Genomic DNA, 20,202 nt, shown 5'->3' with positions numbered 1-20,202 from the left:
CTTACAAACCAAAAAGGCTGGAGCTGAGAAAAGCTTCCCTGCATCAGCCCCCCAAATCCAAGGGGAAAAGGGCTCAGCAGCTCCTGGACCAGAGTCTGCAAACGCCATCAGGGCCATCAGGGCCCTGTCCTGCAGCTGATTTATCCACCTGGAACAGGCATGGAACCCACCAAAGGATTCAGGGACGCTCCATGGCTTGGAGAATTAAATCAGCATTTTGCACAGTCCTGCAGGGGTTGGCAACAGGAAACGACCACCCTTGTTAAGGGCTTGGGTGGCTTTTAAACCTGGCATTTTCTCCTTGGCTGTAATAAGACAGATGAGGAATTTCTCAGCTAAAACGCAGCTCCTGGCTGCCCCTCTTTCCCTGGCCACTTCTGTCCAGCTTGGCAGGGTGTCGTGTTCCTCTGCGGGGAACTGCGAGGAGATCTTCTTTAGAAATTAAGCCAAACGAGGCAAACGTTGTGTCTGAGAACCGTTTATTGATAATGAAAACGAGAATGAAAAGGAGCTGCCCGAGCGAAAGAGGGCTACAAGAGACAGAGGAGAAGAAAGGAAAATGGAAAAGGGATTGGGGAGAGGAGAGAGGAGAGAGAGGGGGCACAGAGAAAAGGAGGGCGTTACCCCAGCGAGCCAGGGCAGTGCTGTCGGTGTCCAGGCTGGGGGTGGACGCTGCCTGCCTGTGGCCGGGCCGGCTCTTGGGGAACCCCCGTGGCTCCCGCTGGGGCGCGGCTCCCGCGGCGACGGCACCGGACACGCGGTGAGCGGGCACTCGGACGGGAGGAGCGGGGCTGGGGACAGGGTCACGGCCAGCGGCTGGACCGGGACGGCAGGGTGGGCAGTGATCCCCGCAGCAGGGCGGTCAGTGATCGGGGCAGAAGGGCGGGCAGTGACCGGGGCGGCAGGGCGGGCAGTGCAGCAGGGCGGGCAGTGACCGGGGCAGCAGGGTGGGCAGTGATCCCCGCAGCAGGGCAGGCAGTGCAGCAGGGCGGGCAGTGATTCCCCGCGGCAGGGCAGGCAGTGATCCCCGCAGCAGGGAAGGCTGCAGGCAGCCCAGGCAGGGATGCGGGGCGAAGCGGCGCTCAGGGGCACAGAGAGGCAGGACAGGTGCGAGGGCAGCAGAGCCAGAAGGCAGCTGGGGCCAGGGCAAAGGAGGGATCGGGCAGGAGCCGTGAAGAACAGCAAACCCCTCCGAGAGCAGTTGGGTTTATACCCCCCAGCCCCTCCCAGAGTCTGCCCGAGGACAGGGAACCGCTGGCCCAGTCCAACCTTCCCGTGCCGTCCATGGGTGGAGACCTTTCTCGACCTGACTGGAGCAGCCCCTGCACAGTGTCCTGCTGCCTGCCCCATGGGAGGTGCTGCCAGGCGGAGTCCCCCCAGAGACGAGGCTTCCTCTGGTTGCCTCCTGCACGTGGCCCATGGGCACCCTTCCTCCACGTGCCTCTGACAGCCTTTGTTGAGGTGTGACAAAACTGAGTTGGCTCCTCACACAGGGTCACAGGCACGGCAGGAATGGTGTGATTTTATTCCTAACATTTTCTGGTACATCTTAAAGGTCGTTTGATTCATTAGGGAAAAACAGTGATGCTTCTAACAAATTTCTTTGCTGGGAGGGTGGGCAGGCCCTGGCACAGGGTGCCCAGAGCAGCTGGGGCTGCCCCTGGATCCCTGGCAGTGTCCAAAGCCAGGCTGGACAGGGCTTGGAGCAGCCTGGGACAGTGGGAGGCGTCCCTGCCCATGGCAGGGGTGGCACTGGATGAGATTTAAGAAACTTTCCAACCCAAACCAGTCTGGGTTGCCAGTGGGGTGGATGGTGCAGGTTGTCCCCTCCCAGAGCCCTGCAGCTCCTCCCTGAGCTGGATCCAAGCGTGACTCAGCCCCAACACGGTTTTTTATCAGCTCTCAGCACCCAGAAATGACCCCAGCCACACCCAACAGCCAGAACCCCTGGCTGGCCTGGAGTGGGCTGGGAAATAGGGAAATAAATACACGGGAAGGGAACTGTGGGCTCCTCACAAGGGTGGCTGCAGGCTCTCAGCACCCCCGAGTCCCATCCTGGCCCTCCAAAGGCCTGCAGAGGTGCCCGGGCCCAGGGTCCCCCTGTTCTTGTTGCATGGTTGGGCTCAAACAGTGAAATTTTCCGCTCTCCTCATGGAAATCCCAAAGGCTGCTCATCCCAGTCTCGCTGCTCCCTGCAGTGGCTTCCCACAGAACCCACCCGGCCCACAGTGGCACCACTGATGACTCAAAGACTGAGTAGAAAAGAGGAAATATTGAAATATTTGGGGTTTAGAGTGTTTAAAAGGTGACTTTATCCTAGAGGGGACAGACACCAATTTTTTCCAGCAGCTGAGTTGGGTCACTTTGTGCTCTTTGAGCATCTGTAAAGCTCTGGAAGACAAAAAAAAAGTGTTTTCCAGCACTCCTGTCATGCAGTGGCTGCAGGAAATCCCGGCAAAAACACAGATCACAGAACATTCTGAGTTCGAGGGGAACCACAGGGATCATCAAGTTCAACTCTTAACACGTGAATTGAACCCACAACCTCAGTCCACGGAAGAAAATGAAAGTGTTCTTCCTTGCCAACCCACCCAGAATAACAACCCCAAGGAAAAGGGATTAATTCTGTGATGTGAGGGGGGTTTGTGGGGGCAGCCCCCTCCTCAGAGCAGCTGCCACCCTTAAAGCCATCCCTAGAGCCAGCCAGGAAGGAGGACCAGGGTGAAGCTCCACGAGCATCTCAGGGGACACAAATCCACAGCTGGCACTGACGGTGGCACAGTGACCACGGCCGGGGCCAGAGCGATGCCGGGGGGCTCCGGGGGCTACCGAGGAGCGAGGCCAAGCCCCGGTTTCCTCCAGCCGAGCCCGGAGAAGGTTTTGAAAGCACATCCTGCCCCAGCCGGGGCGCAGCGCCTTGCGCAGGGCGATCCCCGAGCGCGCCATGGCCAGCACCGGGAGGGGCTGGGATGGGCAGCGGGAGCTGCTGCGGAGCCGGGATGCGGAGCTGGAGCCCCGCGGGACCCCCCCGCTGCCAGGGACAGCTCACAGGTAACGAGGGGCTCTGCAGAGGGCACCACGAAGGAGTTGCTCAGCACGGCTGCCCCAAAAAAAGCACTTTGGGGTCCCGGGGGGCACAGGGGTCTGAGTGGGGGCACTCGCACCCAGGGAGTGCTGTCCCAGCAGAACGGGGAGGGTTAGTGAAAGCCGCCGTGGTTTTGGTACCTCTGGTGGCAGCAAAGTCAGTGCCCAGTGCCAGGACAGGGAAGTGGAACCCAGCGGCTCCATCCCAGTGCCCTCCTCCTCCTTCGGGCTCCCTCTGCTCCCTCCCCATGCCCAGACCCCTGTCCTGTCCCCAGGCCCTGGCTGGGGGCCTCAAAGGCTTTTCCGGCTCTTGTCCCACACCCCTCCCACCGTCACGTCCTCCTTGGGGTCACCCAGCAGGGACCAGAGGCCACACATCTGCCCCCGTGCACCCACGGGTGTGTCCCATGCAGGTGGGAGCCAGCGGGTGTGGAGCCCCTGGGGCAGCTCCCACCCCCAGGATTTCCCAGTGCGGCAACTGGCGTCTCTGGGCCACCAAACTCCCCGTGTTTCGCCCCAAAACCACCCCGTCAAGGCCACTGCTTCCCTTTTTCTCTGTGTTCTTCCTCTGAGCCGGCAGTGAAGGCAGTGGGGCCCGCGGGGTGACGCTGCCTCCCGGCTCCGTGCAGGGCCAGCTCCGCGCTCCGCAGCGCCAGCCTGGACCTGGCTGCCCCCGCACCGGCCACCCCCATGCCGGACACGCCGGGGGGCTGCCCCCCTCGGCCCCCCAGCTCAGCCCTCATCTACAGCAACCTGGGTGAGTGACAACCTGACCCCGCTGTGCCCCTGCCCGCCGAGGTGTCACCTCAGACAGTGGCACGAACCCCTCTGCTGCCCCTGTCCTCCCCCCGTGGTACCTGGCTGTCACCGCTCTGGCTGGTGTTGGCTGTGGCTTTGAGGCTGGAAATATGCAGGGGGGCAAAGAACAACGTGCAGCACTCCCACCCCATCCCATCCCATCCCATCCCATCCCATCCCACCCCACCCCACCCCACCACATCCCATCCCACCCCATCCCATCCCATCCCATCCCATCCCATCCCATCCCATCCCATCCCATCCCATCCCACCCCACCCCACCCCACCCCACCCCATCCCATCCCACCCCACCCCATCCCATCCCATCCCATCCCATCCCATCCCATCCCATCCCATCCCACCCCACCCCACTCCCACTCTCTTCTCCTCTGTCCTCCCTGCCCTGCCATGTCTGTCCCTCCCTCCCAGGAGAGCTGCGTGCCCACCTCATCCCCCACAAGGCCAGCCGAGGGGAAGGTGCTGGGAGACCCCTCCTTCAGCCTGACCCGGACCCCCCGCCTCCCCCCCTGCCCAAAAAGCAGCTCCAGCGAGCCGAGTCCCTCCCGGAGCCGGGATCATCCCACCGCTACCACGGCGACCCCGAGCCACGGGCTGGCAGCATCCTCTACAGCATCCCCCCACCCCACCTGCGGCGCGAGGAGGGGGCTCCCCCGCGGGACAGACCCTCCTGGGGACCCAAGAAGCCCCTGACCAAGTCCCAAAGCCTGGGGGAGCCGCTGGCCTGGAGCAGCCCCCAGAAAGCCCCATCAGCCAGCCTGAAGGAGCTGTCATTTGGGACAGCGGACGGGGAGCTGGGGCAGCTCCTGGAGAGCCCGGCCGGGGTCCTGGGGGTGATTTTGGGGTGCCAGGAGGCCGCCCTGACCCGGCTGTCAGCTCGCATGCAGGAGGAGCTGGTGGGGCCCGAGGAGAGGCAGCAGCTGCTGGAGGCAGAGCTGGTGGGGAAGCGCTGGGCAGCGCTCGGGGTCCTGGAGCCCCGGCCCTGCTGCCAGAGCGGGGACGCCTGGTACTTCAGGGTGGGCTTCACCTTCGAGCACAGGCAGCTGCAGCTCGCAGCCAAGGTAAGGAGGCGGTCGGGGTGAAAGCCCTGGGTGGTGCAGAGGGCGCCGGCTCCTGCAGGTCCGGCAGCTTTGGCTTTTCCACGGAACACGGCATTGGGGCCGCTTCCCCTTTCTGCAGCCACTTCTGCATTTGCTGGGTGAGAGAGCGCTGCTGGCGGGGGCTGGGTGACGAGGGTGACAGCTCCCATGGGGCCAAGAGACACGTCAAAAACGGCCCTGCTGGGGGATATGTCCTGGTAACTCAGCCAGAGGGGCCAGTACATGCAAAGGAGAGGCTGGAGCAGAGTGGCTGCCCGGGAGAGCAGGATGAGACCCCAGCTCATTTGGGGGCTGCACCCCCCCTCATGTCCCAGTTCTTGCTCAAAGCCATCCTGGCTCTGTCCCTGTGTTCAGAGGGTGCGGGGGGACCCCAGCACCCCGTGTGGGTCAGAGCAGGGCTGCTGGCCCTGAGCTGACAGGGTGGCCCAGCCCAGGAGGAGGCTCTGTCCTCACACAGCTGGCCTTGTCCTGTGTGTCCCTGCAGGTCCCCAAGCCGTGCTGCTCCAGCCTGGGGGTGCAGAGCTCCCTGGGGACGCACTGCAGCATCCAGCGCCTGCTTGGCCGCTTCACCGACCGCCTCCCTCGGGAACTGGTGCTCCCGGGAATCCCTGGAAAACAGAGTCAGGGCCCTTCCGGAGCGGCCCCAGCCTGCCCTGCCTCCCGGCCTGTCCTGCAGGTGCTGCTCTGTGCCGAGGTTCCCCAGCAGACCCTGGCAGACTTTGTGAAGAGCTCCCACACTTTGCACAGGACCCGCCCCGGGCACTACGAGCGCCTGGGCTGTCTCCTGCTCCTGCAGCTGTGCATGGGGCTGGAGCACCTCCAGGGGCAGAACGTGGCCCAGGGGGACCTCTGCCCTGAGAACCTGCTGCTGGTGCAGTGCCCATGTCCCCCCCAGAGCCAGCAGGGCCAGAAGGAGCCGCTGGGACTGTCCCTTCCACGGCTGCTCATCAGCAGCTTCTTCAAGGTGCAAGAGAAGCAAAGACCTTGTTCCAGCAGCCAGGAGCAGGACTGGACCCAGGGTCTCACTGCACCCTCCCCTCCAGCAGCAGCTGAGCTGAACGTGGGCAGGCTGATCTATCAGATCTTGCACGTGGACATCTCCCTGGAGAACATCTTGGGCTTCAGAAGCAAAATGCTTCCCGAGATCCCCTCGCTGTCCATCTACTCGGCGGGACTGAAGCGCTTGGCCACGCTGCTGCTCCACAGGGATCCTCACCAGAGGGTGTCCATCGAGCAGGCCAGGGGCATCCTGCAGGTGCTGCTCTGGGGGCCACGCCAGGAGCTCTTTGCCAGGAGCAGGAAGAGCCTGGAGCTGCTCCGGAGCTGGCTGGAGGTCAAGAGGGCTCTTCTGCTCCTGAGGTTTGCGGAGAACTCACCTGGGGCCAGGGCCAGCCCCAGCCTGGAGGAGTGGCTGTGCTGCCAGTACTTTCAGGGGGTCACTGAACACACCCTCCACCAGGTCACCCAGGTTCTCTACGCTCCCTAAACCAGCCTCAAGGTCAGCCCATCCAAGGTCTCCTCAAAGCCAGGAGCCCACCAGGGCCTGGCCACACCTGTCCCTGCCCATGGCAGGCGGTTGAAACGAAATGACTTTTAGGGTCCTTTCAACCCAAATTGTTCCATGATTCTATGAAATCCACCAGTTCCTGAGAAATCCAAGCTGGTCCTCACTGGGAAAACTCTGCAAACCCAAACCCACTTCCTCCACAGCCCATGAATGATGACGTTGGGATCAAACTCCCAAACACACGGTGGTTTTACACCCTCAAACATTTTTTGCTTGATACTTCTGAATCTGGTTTATCAAAGCATCTGAGAAAAGACAGCTGGATGGGAGCCCCAAGCACCAATTTAGTGGCTGATGATCCCAAGTAAAGTTTATGGGGTTCAGACTTTGCACAAAACCCCCTCAGAGCTCTCCTGCAGCCACCAGGTTTCTGCTGGTTTAAATAACACTCAAAGCCACCCATCACAGCTCACCCTTCTCAGCAAAGGAGAAACACAGCGGCTCCTTCAGCCTGTGCTTCCCAGAGACAATTTGTGGCACAGTCACAAATAAAAATGACATTTTAAAGGGAAAAATACAGCTTCAATAAAACCTGGAGCTGAGCCTCTCAAACACTGGTCCTTTATGTGCTTCTCTGCCGGCATTACACAGTCTGGGGATGGGCCCAGAGGGAAACACAAAGCCAAAGTGCCCTGCCTGGGGGTGATTACCCAGAGCAGCCTCCATGGGCTCTGGGAAACAGCTCAGGTGAGTTCATGGGCACCAAGACAGGGCTGTGGCATCTGCTCCTTGCTGTGAAACACTTGGTAGCACGTGGGACCTGGACCCAGTCCCCAAATGCATGTGGGTGCCGAGGGAGCAGCACAGTGAAGGCGCTGCTCAGGTCATTTGAATTATTCCTCAGCAATTATTAAACCACTCACAGCCAGCTAGACTGGGCATCAGGAAAAATTCCTTCACTGAAGGAGTGGTCAGGCATCAGTGCAGGCTGCCCAGGGCAGTGCTGGAGTCGCCATCCCTGGGAGCGTTCAAACAACGTGTGGCTGTGGCACTTGGGGACGTGGTTTAGTGGTGACAGGGTAATGGTTGGACTCGATGATCTTGGAAAGCTTTTCCAGCCTAAAGAATTCCATGATTCAGTGACTCCATCACCTGACAGCAGCAGGGCTGGGCCCACAGTGGGACGGAACCTCCCCACGGCTGCTGTGCCCATGGATGTGGCAGTGGCTCACCAGGCGGTCCCCAGAGCCTGGAGCAGGGCTGGATCAGGGAGAATTCCTCCTAGGAGTCCCTGAGCACCAAAAACCAAAAATAAACCAGAGCTGGGAGCCTCTGAAGATGGAGAGAGCAGCTCAGTCCCAGCTCCCTGGTTGGTTTCCTCCCACCTGGAGCAGCACCCAAACCCCCCAGTGCAGCCTCCCGCCCCTGGCACAGGCACTGCCTGGCACCGAAGTGGGGTTCAAATCTCATTCCTGGCTCTCGGGCCAGCACTGGGTGCCCCGGGAGAGCCCCAGCCCTGCTGTCCCGGTCTCTCCTGCAGTATCTGCCGTGGCTACGAGAGGGCAGCAAAGGCCAAATCCCAGCCTCTCATCCCGGGGGTACAAAGCCAAACCCGCTCCCGTGGCTCCTGCAGGCCCAGCCCAGCCCCAGACCGGCAGCTCTGAGGAGCCACGGTAACCCCTGTTCTGGTTTCCAGCGGCGGTGACCCCCCTCCCCTTCTGCCAGGAGCATCCAGTCAACACAACATCCCATGGAGGCAGGACCAGGCACATTCCACACTCCCGGCCCTGCGGAGAGCAGGACATGGCACAGGCACCGCACTGCAGAGGAAAACAGGGATTTTTCCAGATAACCAGCACAGAAGTGCAGCCCTGTGCCAGCCTGGTGAGCTGGGAGACAGGGACACCCTTCCCTGGTCATGCCACCACCATGAAATCCTGGAATATCCTGAGCTGGAAGGGACCCTCAGGGATCATCAGTGCAGCCCCTGGCCCTGCACAGACACCCCAACAACCCCAGCCTGGGCATCCCTGAGAGCGCTGTCCAAACGCTCCTGCAGCTCTGGCAGCCTCGGGGCCGGGCCCATTCCCTGGGGAGCCTGGGCAGTGCCCAGCAGCCTCGGGGGGAAGAACCTTTCCCTGAGCTCCATCCCAAACCTCCCCCAGCTCAGCTTCATGCAGTTTCCCATCCCTCCAGGAAGAGCACAGTTGTAGGGCCACAGGAGAATCGGGAAGAGGCAATTAAAAAGCCCAGCAAGAGCCCCCACTTTGCACCATAGCACTGCTCACACGCCCCCAGGTTACTTTGTGCTGCATCTCCAAGGAGTTTCAGGGAATATTTCAGTGTATTCCATGGGATTCCAGTAGTGCTGAGCCCAGGGATGGGCTGTGGGGGAAACTTTAGGCCCTCACTCACACATTTCACAGCACTCAGAGTGATAAAAGCCCTCTCAGAGCCCACTTCTACTCACACCCAGCACGACCTGGTGAAATAAACCCATCCCAGGGATTCCCTGCTCCAAGGTTTTATAGAGGAAAGATTCATCAGCTCCAACAGCGCCAAACAAGCCTGCAAGTACTGAAAAACACGGAAATACCACACTCTAAAGCTCAGCCCCTTTGGAGACTTGTTACAACTTCAGTTCAAGCTTTGTTAATTCCAGCATCACAAGGAGCCCCTTTTCCCTTCTGGTCACCATCCTGAACACCAAGGAGTGTCTGTGCACCCCAAATACAGCCCCCTCCTCACCCTTCAACCACAATCTGCCCCCCAAGGAGCCTGCCTGGCCTCAAGTGACGCCACTGAGCTGAGGGAGTGCCACAAACCTTCCCAGCTCACAGCCAGAATTCCTGGAGGACCCAGCACACGCTGGAAAGGCTGCACTGTTACGGGAACACTGAAATTCCAGGTCTTTAAGTTGCATATTTGGTATTTAAAGCAGCCATGGGCTGAGCTGCTCACGTTCCACTTGAGACTTCCCAACCAAATCACACCTTCAATATCCCACAAAACACTGGCAGAGCAGGGAAGCACTGATCTTCATTACCACACCTGCTAATTAGTCACTGAAAGTAGACTTTTCCAGGATTGCTGGATTATTCCAAACCCTGGCAGAACACATCCATGAGTTCCAGTCAAGCAAAGAACGAGCAAAGCCTTTCCACACCTGCAACTTTAATGGTTGGGGCAGTTCCAGAGCCACCTCTTCAAGAGTGCAAGTCTTTAAACAGCTTAAAACCAGCAATAAAAAGTAAAATATAAATTTTTATTTAGAATTAAAGCAAATACTTCAGTATCACAAACACAATATTAAACTTCAAGAAATATACTGCTAAATTTGGAGGGAGCATTTATTTTTGCACAACCACAACATGCGCACAAAATCCAGAGAAAGATGTGGAGTCTGAAATTTTCAACATCTCACCACCAAAGCAGCTGGGTTACACAAGGTTTCATACAAGAGTTAAGATAGACTGGAATAAGATGTTGACAAAATTTCTACAGAATCATCTTTATAGACAACAAGAAAGCTCTAAAGAGGCAAACATTGCAATCTAGTCTTCTTCTGCTGAGTCTCTCTCAAACGTGTAGGCCATGAAGCAAGCGTCTGGTCTCTTGGGGACAAGGGGATGCCCTGGTCTCACAATCTCAAAGCCCAAAAAGCTGAAAGTACGGAGCAATGCAGCTAGAAAATAAAGCAGGAGACAGGTTTCACCCACGGCATACTGAAAAAAAGAAGTTAACATTTCCACCAAAAGGCATTTGGTGTCTCTGGAGGCGCTGTGAACACCCACCTCTGTCATCTCTGTTCTTGTGGAAACAGATGAACACGTGCTCCACTCGGAGCTGTTCTTCAGCAAACTCGAGAAGAACTGCAAAACTGCAAGAGAAACACCAGCGGTTCAGCACCCAGGGAATAGGGAATGTCCTGGGATGGGAGGGTCCCACTGGGATCATCCAGTCCAACCCCTGGCCCTGCACAGGCACCCCAACAATCCCACCCTGAGCATTGTGCAAATGCTCCCAGAGCTCTGGCAGCAGATGCTTCCTCCAGAGCAAGTCAGCACGGCCCTGAGAGCCAATCCACACAGGAATTCCTAAGGAAGAGGCACAGCTTCGAGCCTCACACCACCAGATCCCTGAGCCCAGGCAGGACTCAAGGGCAGGACTCCTCAGTGGCACAGAAAATGCGTTTGTGTGACACAGCTGAAGAGGCTGCAGTGACAGACTCAGAAGCAGCCTGGAATTCTCAGTGCCTGAACCAGCCTGAAATCCCAAGCTTTTGGCTGGTTCTGCCTGCAGTCCTCAAACCAGGCTCACAAGAGAGCCTCAAGCACCAAAATTAAACTTCAGCTTTCAAAATCTAAAGAGCAAAGTGTTCTCCCACCCCACTGAGAGGCCTCACGTTAATCCACAGCTGTGTTTTCCCTGACCCACCTGTCCTTGCTCCCCTCAGGCAGAGCACCACTGGGAATCTCGATGTAGAGGTTGTTGTTGTTCAGCACTGCTCTCCAACTGATGTGTTTGGCATCTGTAAGCCTTGACTGGACATTGAGAATTCTTGTCCTGTTGTTAGGTGTTAGTTCTTCTGTGACATTCAGCCGATTATCCTGCAGCAGGGAGAAGGAAGGAGTTATTTTACCATTCATTTTTGGAGGAGGGATTGAGGCAGGGAACACTGTCAAGCTCACCACGAGCTGTTTGCTCCTCATACTCACCGAATAAAATAAATTAGCTGAAAGATTGTGATCCCTCTGACTATTCCCTCGCCCACCTGGGATCTTCAGGGGTGGGTGAGGGACATCAGGAGCACCACCGAGGCCCCGGACCCAGGTTACTACAGCAATTGAAGGGAACCCTGGAACTGCAAAGGGAGCACGGTCAGACAGGCAGGAAGGCTTGGGCAAAGCCCTGGGACTTCCACGATTTAAACTGTGTTTAAAACAACAAACCTAGGCCAAAGGACTCCTCCCACTGCAAGTGGGAAGACAAAGGAACCTCCACACCAGGGGCAGGGACAGTGCCCAGGGAGCTGCCACTGCAGTATTTTGAGTAAAGACTCACTTGGAGATGAAAAATTCTCTGGTTGAGTGAGCCAGGTGTGTTTTTGTACCAAGACAGGCCTGATGTGACCTCAAGAGAAGAACCCTTCTGCAGGGATGTGCTGTTTTCTGCCCTCCTTGTTCTCAGGCAGCACAAACCCCCAGCCCAGCAAGGCAGGGATCACTTTTCCCTGGAATATTCACCATCAGACCTTCCCAGCTTGAGGCCAGGCAATTCCAGGGAATCATCTCCACCTCCAATATTTTCAGCTTGAGCTGAGGCCACACCTGAACCTCTGCAAACCTCCAAAAACACCTCCAAACCTCTCCCCACTGAATTCCTCAGAGCGATTCCACAACGCTCAGCGCTGAAGGAGAGAAATACTCTCTTTTGAAGATGTGAGGAATATTTTTAAGTTTCTCCCCATCCTTTTCAAGGCTGTTTCACTCCTCCCGTGGCAGAGCAGTGCTGGCCCCTCCCTCTGCACCATCCTTCACCCGCAGGCTCCACTCTTGAGTTGCGTCATCTCAGCAGATGCAGCAATCGAGGCCCTTGGGGGAATTTTCACAATCGTCCTGTCTCCGGGTGCCAGCAGCAGCCACTGCAGCCATTTGCAAATCCGAATAAACAGCTACAAAATAATCCACCATTTTGCACACTTCGCACCCGAGCTGCAGGGCTTGCATTGGTTTGGGGCTTTTTGGTTTTGTTTTTTTTTTTTAAATGAGCTTGTGATGAATAATCCGTATTAGAAAGGCTGGGAATGGGCAGAGGTTAAATATTACGTGCTGGAAGGTGAATTATATTTACATTTTTATGTGAAGCAAGCGCAACAATTGCGAAGTTTTATTAAAAATACAAAATCTGCACTAATTGAACGCGTTATTTTAATTAAACAAGCCTCCAATCCATTATTTTAAGCTCTTTGAAAGAAACGTTTTTCTTTAGTACCAGCATTATTTATTTTTGTCTGAGAATGACTGCGAACTATATATTTCTCACTTCCCTTACAAATAAGCCTTTAAAAACCTTTTCCAAAGGTGTGCTGTGGCAACCTTCAACAATTTCACCTTTCTCCCCCAAAAAGGTGGTGCAGAAGGAAGGTTTGCAACTATAAATATATTTTGGTGATGCTTACGTGCACCTGGGGGGGAAAAACCCCATGTTTAACCCGCAGTTAAATATAAAAACGGTTAAAAAACTCCTTCTACAGTCCAGACACGAGGTGTAAAGGGCAGACTGATGTCCTGAGCATCCACCACTCCACACCAGCCACCTCAATTCAGGTATTTAGGTATTTTCTTTCTTCCCAGCACCTGTGGGGGTTGTTTAATCTTTCGGTTGAGTTTTTAACCAGAAGCTCTCGTAACACGATTAGTTTTGCGGAGTATCCACGGTTACATAAGGGGATAACAGCCTTCAATCCTTCGATATCTTTGCCTAATTGTTGTTTTCCCCTCGGCACCCCCCTCCCCCCCCCAGCCCTGCCCGGAGCCTCTCCCAGCCCGGGGGTGCCCTCAGGGGCCCCTCCCAGGGCCGGGACAGCGCTGGGGCCTCAAAATCACCCTTTTTTTTGTGGTTTTTCCACCCTCCCGTACCGCCTTTCCCCGCGCGGTGGGGGCCAGGCTGCCCCTCCCCCGCTGGCCACGCAGCCTCCCCCGCCCCTCTCCGGCCACCAGGGAGGCGGCAACGAGGATGAGGAGGAGGAAGAGGAAGGAGGCAGCGAGCGCCCAGCGGTGCGAGGCTGTGGGAGGCCGCGGCGCCTCACCTGCTCTGTCCGGTACTGAGGCTCAGCACAGCGGGCATGATGGTGCTTTTATTCCCCTCTTTCTCTCTAGCGAAGCAGTGGCTGTTGAGTATCCGTTGCAGGGAGGATTTCACCATCCGGCCGCTCTGGTCCGAACCCCGAAACCCTCCGCCGCCACCGCCCCCCGCTCCCCAGGCGCTGCTACACAAAATGGCACCGCGGCCGCAGCACCTCCTTATATACCCTTCTAGGCCACGCCCCCTAAAAGACCACGCCCCGCGCCCTCTCCACGGGGAGGCGGTGTCTATTGAACAGTTTAGGTGTCAATTAGAAGATCTCGCTGTCTATTGGCTAAGAGGAGCGAGGGGGCGGGACATCGGGCTGGGGGTTCTGCACGGGGGGGCAGGGGGTAGCGGCGCGTGATTGGCTGCGCGCGCCGCGGGTGGGCGGGGCCTGGCGGGGCATCGGCCGGCGGGCGCTCCGCAACCCCTCACTGCCCTCGGAGCCGCCGGTTCGAGTCCCGTGTCCGCGCCCCGCCCGGCTGAGGTAACCGGGGGGGACCGGGGGAGGAGCGGGGTGTGAGGGAGCACAGGGAGGGAGAAACGTGAAGAGTCGTGGAAAGACGTGGAAAAACACGGACAGACCCGTGGGGTGCAGCCCCGGGGCTGGAAGCAGCGGAGGGGCGGCAGCGGGACCCTCTGTGGGACCCCTGGGGGCATCGCCGCCCTCAGAGCCTCGCACAAAGCTCGGTGCTGAGGGAAACTTTTAATTAAAAACTAATAATAAAGCCCCCATAAGTAGTGGGGAGGGTCTCTGAAAGGTCGGGCTGGGGTTGTGACATGGTTTTGTGGGGAGTGTTTGGGCTGGTCGCCTTTGGCCTGGCTGTGGTTTATGGATTTACAGGGGAATAAGGATGGAGAATAGTTGGTGTATGGATTTAGAGCGGAATAAGGATGGGGAATAGTTAGGTCAAGGATTTATAAGGGAATAGGGATGGGTAACAGTTACTTTATAGGTTTATAGTGGAAAAGGGATAAGGAATGGAAGGTTTACAGATTAATAGGGGAATAGGCATGGGGAATGGTTGGTTCATGGATTTAAAGTCAAATAGGGATGAGGAAAGGTTGGTTCGTGGATTTATAGTGAAATAGGGATGAGGAAAGATTGGTTTATGGATTTATGAGAGTAGGGATGGGGAATGGTTGATTTATAGGGGAATAGGGATGGGGAACAGTTGGTTTATGGATCAGTAGGGGACTACGGGTGGGGAATGGTTGACAGTGATGATCTTTTAAGCTAAAAAGGCTTTTTTGCTGTGCCTTCCTGAAGAAGTGAGTAAATCCTGGTTATTTACACAGCACAAGTTGGGCTCATCCCTAAAAACAGCCAGCCCATGCCCTCTGCTTTCCATGTCCTGCTGGGGGCTTGGAAATTGGAGGCTTGGGGATGCAGTTGGGTCTTTCTGCAGCCCCACGGCAAGAACAGTCCGGAGGAAAGGATGGGAGTTTGGAAATGGGATACCCCCACTGCTCTTCTGGATGGGATTGATGGAAACATAGCTTCATCCCTTGGGGGTGAGGTTCAGCTTTCAAAATTCATCTTAAAGCAGCAAATGTGGACAAAAAAGCTAAATAGGTCGTCATTCCCATGGGTTTGGGAACTGGATCTTTGGCAGAGCCATTTCTGACTATTTCAGCCTGAACACCAAGGCAGAGGCACATCCCAGGGCTCATCCTGAGCAGTGGATTTTATCCTGTATGGAAAGAAAGCTGAAAATAATGGTGTAAGTGATGGCGTTTGCAGGCAGGAATGCCTTGTAAGTTAAGTGGGAAAAGGTGTTTATAGAACCAAAGAAAACTGCTGAAGATACATTGTAATGGATTTTTTAAATCATTGAAAATTTTCCATTAAAAATCTTGTAGATGGCTGTATTTCTTTTTTCTTTATCAACTTGAGCCACAACACCCCTGTTTCATTGCCTGCAGCTACCAGGCCTGCATTTGGCCGTTTCTTAGGGGGTTTTATTACTATCTTATTTTTATTTGCTTGAAAATATTCCCATCCAGGAGCTCTGAGCACGATGGATTAATTGGCTCCACTTTGCAGGAGGATCATTGTCTAAATCTCCACCCACCTTTTGTGTCCCGAAGCTGCTGGGATAACCCAGGATGGAACAAAGTGTTGTTGCCAAAAGAAAGCAGTGTCTGCTCTCCTGCAGCTCTGAGGAGAAGCTTGGCCTGTCCAGCAGCCAGGGAAAAATCTGGGAGTCCTGGAAAGTAAGAGGGATGAGAGGAAAGTCCTTTTCCTGCTGCAGGCATCTGCCCTGAGCTCCCAAACTGAGCTTGTGCTCACCTCGCTCTCGAGATTTGGGTGTTGATTTATGGAGGGGAAACTCTTCTATTTAATGCATTACCCAGAGTCCAGCCTGAAACAATGGGATAGCTGCAATTCCGGAATATCCGGACCACACGGAGCACATCAGAGGAGATTTAGCAATTCCTGGTTTGTGTGTTGTGTTAGGAAGGTTTTCCTGCTGGGGGCTGGAGGTGTCAGGGGGTGGAAGGGCCACATTAGCATTCGGTGATGGATTTCATTATTTCCAATAATGGCATTTATTATTCCTGTAGTAATCTGGCTGTAATTCCTTATAATGGCTCTGTGTGAGGGGAATCAGTGCTGCAGCTGTTTCCTCTTCCCTGGGAACTGGGAACAGCTTTGCCCTTTGAATCCCTGTCACCTCCATGGTCCATCACTCCATTTCACAGCTGAGTGCCCAGAGAGCTCCGGGTGCTCTGCGCTCTGCAAAAGCCCAACCAACCTGTGCTGGGTTTGTGTTAAACACCACGGGGGATTAGTTCCAGCTGCAGTTTTGCTGAGATAGCCTGACTTCCACTTTAGCAGGGACAGTGATTCACAAATCCTCACACAGAAGCCTCTGACTCACGAATTCGGGATTATGGCTGAGGCAGTTGGAGATGTTGCCATCCCCAGCTGGTTTTTCACCCCTGGTTTGCCATGATTGCCCTTCCTGTGGCAGAGTAACTCTGTGGCGGGATTGTTGCTCCAGCTGCATTCCCAGTTTGGCATCGCAGTCCCTGGAATTACCTAAATCAGGGGGCAGTGAACCCTGACAGTCTGAGCAGCCCAGCTCTGCTGGGGCACAGCAGCTTCCAACACACAGGGACGAGTCACCATGAAATCCTGGAATATCCTGAGGTGGAAGGGACCCTCAGGGATCATCAGTGCAGCCCCTGGCCCTGCACAGACACCCCAACAACCCCAGCCTGGGCATCCCTGAGAGCGCTGTCCAAACGCTCCTGCAGCTCTGGCAGCCTCGGGGCCGGGCCCATTCCCTGGGGAGCCCGGGCAGTGCCCAGCAGCCTCGGGGGGAAGAACCTTTCCCTGAGCTCCATGCCCAGCCCTGACCCAGCTCCAGCCGTTCCCTGGGCTCCTGTCCCTGTCCCAGAGCAGAGCTCAGCCCCTGCCCCTCCGCCTCCCCTCGGGAGGAGCTGCAGCCCCCAGGAGCCTCCCCTCAGTCTCCTCTGCTGCAGCTGAACGAGCCAAGTGCCCTCAGCCGCTCCTCAGACCCTTCCCCAGCTCCGTGTCCCTCCTTTGGACACTCTCCAACAGCTTTGGATCCTTATTTCTTTATTACATTGCATTTTCACAACCACTGCAAACGGAGAATCTCATCCCTCAAGTTCATCCCGAATCCTGTGCAGGTGTCCTCAAACACACAAAGTCCTCCTCATTCCAGCCACCACAGCCTTCCCCTCTCCAACAACTGCATTTCCAAGGACCAGCACAGTCCCACAGCCAGGAGTTTGTGCCAGGTCTCAGCTGTTGAGGGAACTCTCCACAGAGCCCTCAGCAGGTCTCAGTTGCTCTGTGCTCTTACCCCAAGCAGGTCACAGCAACTGGGCTGCCTGAAAGCTCCTAGGAAAGGATCTTGTGGAGCCTGAGTTACTCAATAACCAGAGCAGTTAAAGAGGAAAGGACAGAAGCACCAACAAACTGATCTCTGTTAGGGATCTAAGTTGAGATCGTTTCAGGCTGAGAAAAGCCAAGGAGTTGATTTTCCCAGATTTTCCTTTCTTAGCTTGTTTCCTTCTGCTTTTTACCCTCTTTTCATAAAAGAGGTCTCAAACAGTAGTTAAAATCACCAGTCAGTGATTCTTTGTCGTGCTTTTATGGGTTTTACTTTCTGAAATAGTCTGGAAGAGTTTACAGCAGGAGAGGAAGAAAACCAGATTGAAAAGTCAGATTGAAAACTGTTGTGAACATATTAGAGCAAGAAATGGGTGTGGGATAAGTAACTGTCTTCACTCTTCCCTGTGTTTTCAGGTGTGCAAGTGTTTGTGATCTGATAACACAAGATCAGTGCTTAGAAGGATGATCAGGAGCTGAAACACTCATCAAACTCCTAAAGGTTCTGGAATCCTGCACGTTGAAACCATAGCTCTGTAACATCATTTATTCCAAGAAGGAAAGATAAGCCCTTCTGTCATTTAGGTGATTAAAGCAGGATTAAACAACACAGCTGCAAAAACTGCTGCTTCTGCCTGGTTTTCTGCCAGTGGTAGAGCTGAGGCTGCTCCTGCATCCGTGTTCTAGAGGAGCAACAAAGCGCCAGGGAAGGGGAATGGGACAAAAATCCTTTTTGATGTGTAGCAGAGAGCCCTTTGTGCTTTGCCGCATCATGCTGTCAGGGCTCTCCTGGAACGTGGAAATGGATGTTTGTGGCATTTAGCAGCATCAGGGGAATTCATCCCGCTCCGATTTGCTGACGGGGGAAGAACGACAGAGAGAAAAACATGAGCTCCCTTCCAAAGCATGTGCAGTCCATGCATAGCATTGCCCTTTTAGTAGCTCCCCAAAAATGGGAATAAAAAATATTAATTAATTAATTTCTTGAACCAGGCTTTAAAATCAAGTGGATCTGATTGCCTTTTCTTTCTGTTTCCACTACAGGAAGACTTTGCTTGTTCTTTCAGCTTTGAGAGGTGTCTAGAGATGCAACCAAGCACCAAAACAGGACAGAAGCTGAGGCAGAGATGTCCATCAGGACGTGTTTTCAAAGAAATCATTGTCTGTGATGACTTCACCCTGTAATTTAGCTGATTTTAGCCACGGAATAATTTAAATGTTCCTGTTGGTCAGCTCTGCGTGAGACAAAGAACAGCAAAAGCTTGTGAGGCTTTATCAAAACACTGGACAGTGTTATTTCTAAACTTATCAAACCTATATTTTATAAGTCTTATTAAAAAAAGGCTTTTAAATCTACCCCTCTCCTTCCTTGGTGCTTCTGGTTCATCTCCTCACAGGTAGCAGTTAAGTACCAGTTATCTAATATTAAATACTCCCCCACTAATTCACTCTTTAGCGCGTCAGAATCTATTCTGATCTTTGTGGGACAAGTAATTAGAACACCTTTTCTAGCTGGAAAACTCTCCTCATTTTCATTGTCATCCCTGTGAGAATGATTTCATTTGAAGGTCAGGTTTTCTGCAGACCCACTTGTGCCAGGAGACAGCCAAATGAAGCCAGAGTTTTTAGGTGTTTACCAGCACAGGGAAGAATTTATTTTTCCAAGATCTTTGTGAGATACTGAACTAGAAGAAAACAGTCATCGGGCCAACAAAAAAAAGTCTGTACTTCTCACCAAAAAAACCTTTGGATCTCTGTTTTTCCACTTCAAAACAGCTGGCATGGAGAGGGGTTGATTGCAGATGAGGTACCAGATGTTTAAAATGCTCTAAGTTCTCATGCATCTGAATTAGGGGTGGAATCCAACAGCACCTGGGCACCTGGGAAGTGCCGAGTTGTTCTCTTTGAGTTTGCAGGATCAAACTGAGCAGTTTCCACAGAAAAATAATGCCAGGTGGGGAGGTTGAAGTGGGAACAGGAAATCAGCTGGAAAGGGGCTTGGCCAAGAGCAGGAGCCACAAGGAACACTCAGAGGGTGGCACCTTAGGATTTCTGGGAAAGAAGTGTGCTGGGGCACTTGTCGTTGGCCTGTAATTTAAGGATAATGTTCCACAACACTGATTCCTGTATTGATTTTTTCTTTGGCTGTTGCTGCCAGTTATGAACAAATGGCCCTGAGGAATTCAGAGGTGGTTGCAACACAGTCAAGTGAAAGACGTTCCAACAGCCTCCCTTCCCCTGCCCATTTTCTGTTTCGTTTCTGCTGGGCCAGAGGCAGCTCAGGTCCATCCCCTCTCCTGAGTTACCCAGAGGTGATGGAGCTCTGGTTCTTGCTGAGGAGTCACAGAGGGGAGTTAATTTGGAGAGGGGATGGAGCCCTGTCCCTCCTGTTTGCATGGAGAGGGCATTGAGGTCCTGAGCAAACGCCTTGCAAACCCCTCCACAATCAACCCCATCGTGATCAGCATTCCAGGCTCCCTGGAATTCCTCCATGAACATTTTCCTTCCCCTCGCTTGCTGGAGCCTTTGTGTGGTGGATTTAGGAGTTTTATTTTTTGCTCCGCTTCCATTTTCCCTCCTGGAATCCACCACCACCCCAGCTTTCCCAGCAGGACAATCCCCTTACCCAGCCCATGCTGGGAAGGGGAACAGGACAGCCTGGCTTGTTTTCCTCCAGTTCCTCCTTGGATCAGGCAGCCTCGGGGATGAGGAAGTGCATGGTGCAGCTCTGCCTTTGTAACCCCTAATTTCGTTTGGAAATGTTATCCAAACAAACAGCTGCCAGCAGGATGAGCGTTAAGACCTGGGCAGAGGCTGCTCTGTCAGAACCGAGCTCGGAGTGAGCTTTGCCTGCTGAAACACTTCACCCAGCAGCTCATTAACATGGAGATAGTCAGAGGAGACTTTCCCCCCCCGATTAGATCCTGCCTGTGATAAGAGCATTAACGAGCATATTTTCCCATAAATAAAATGAGCAG

At 54.7% G+C, this 20,202-nt stretch overlaps 3 protein-coding genes across 3 annotated transcripts in view; 2 read left to right on the top strand and 1 right to left on the bottom strand.

The window, feature by feature from the left end:
• The first annotated feature begins 1,725 nt into the window (after positions 1 to 1,725).
• Positions 1,726 to 7,124, top strand: PEAK3 (PEAK family member 3). Its single transcript, XM_048288055.1, has 4 exons — positions 1,726 to 3,051; positions 3,714 to 3,841; positions 4,312 to 4,961; positions 5,485 to 7,124. The coding sequence occupies exons 1-4, from the start codon at positions 2,945 to 2,947 to the stop codon at positions 6,484 to 6,486; spliced, it is 1,887 nt and encodes a 628-aa protein (XP_048144012.1). The 5' UTR covers positions 1,726 to 2,944; the 3' UTR covers positions 6,487 to 7,124.
• Positions 7,125 to 9,751: 2,627 nt separating this feature from the next.
• On the bottom strand, positions 9,752 to 13,502 carry OAZ1 (ornithine decarboxylase antizyme 1). Its single transcript, XM_048287929.1, is given in 6 exon segments — positions 9,752 to 10,192; positions 10,302 to 10,387; positions 10,945 to 11,117; positions 11,226 to 11,312; positions 11,314 to 11,371; positions 13,319 to 13,502. Coding segments are annotated over 6 exon segments (651 nt in total). The 5' UTR covers positions 13,435 to 13,502; the 3' UTR covers positions 9,752 to 10,061.
• Positions 13,503 to 13,764: 262 nt separating this feature from the next.
• The window catches only part of LOC125317821 (cilia- and flagella-associated protein 251-like), a 33,441-nt gene continuing 27,003 nt past the window's right edge, over positions 13,765 to 20,202 (top strand). Inside the window, exon 1 of the mRNA XM_048287926.1 lies at positions 13,765 to 13,843. The gene's annotated coding sequence lies outside the window, so the exon portion shown is untranslated. The remainder of the gene's footprint in view (positions 13,844 to 20,202) is intronic.

This window comes from Corvus hawaiiensis, chromosome 28 (genome assembly GCF_020740725.1).
Source record: "Corvus hawaiiensis isolate bCorHaw1 chromosome 28, bCorHaw1.pri.cur, whole genome shotgun sequence".
In the NCBI taxonomy this organism is placed as follows: Eukaryota; Metazoa; Chordata; class Aves; order Passeriformes; family Corvidae; genus Corvus; species Corvus hawaiiensis.
This window is presented reverse-complemented; position numbering and strand designations above follow the sequence as displayed.

What these genes read in the sequence shown, in the direction of transcription:
- PEAK3 (XM_048288055.1), top strand. Translation starts at nt 2,945, where the DNA reads ATGGCCAGCACCGGGAGGGGCTGGGATGGGCAGCGGGAGCTGCTGCGG. An exon ending in CCTCATCTACAGCAACCTGG is followed by an intron (nt 3,842 to 4,311) that starts GTGAGTGACAAC and finishes CCTCCCTCCCAG; the next exon opens with GAGAGCTGCGTGCCCACCTC. An exon ending in AGCTGCAGCTCGCAGCCAAG is followed by an intron (nt 4,962 to 5,484) that starts GTAAGGAGGCGG and finishes GTGTCCCTGCAG; the next exon opens with GTCCCCAAGCCGTGCTGCTC.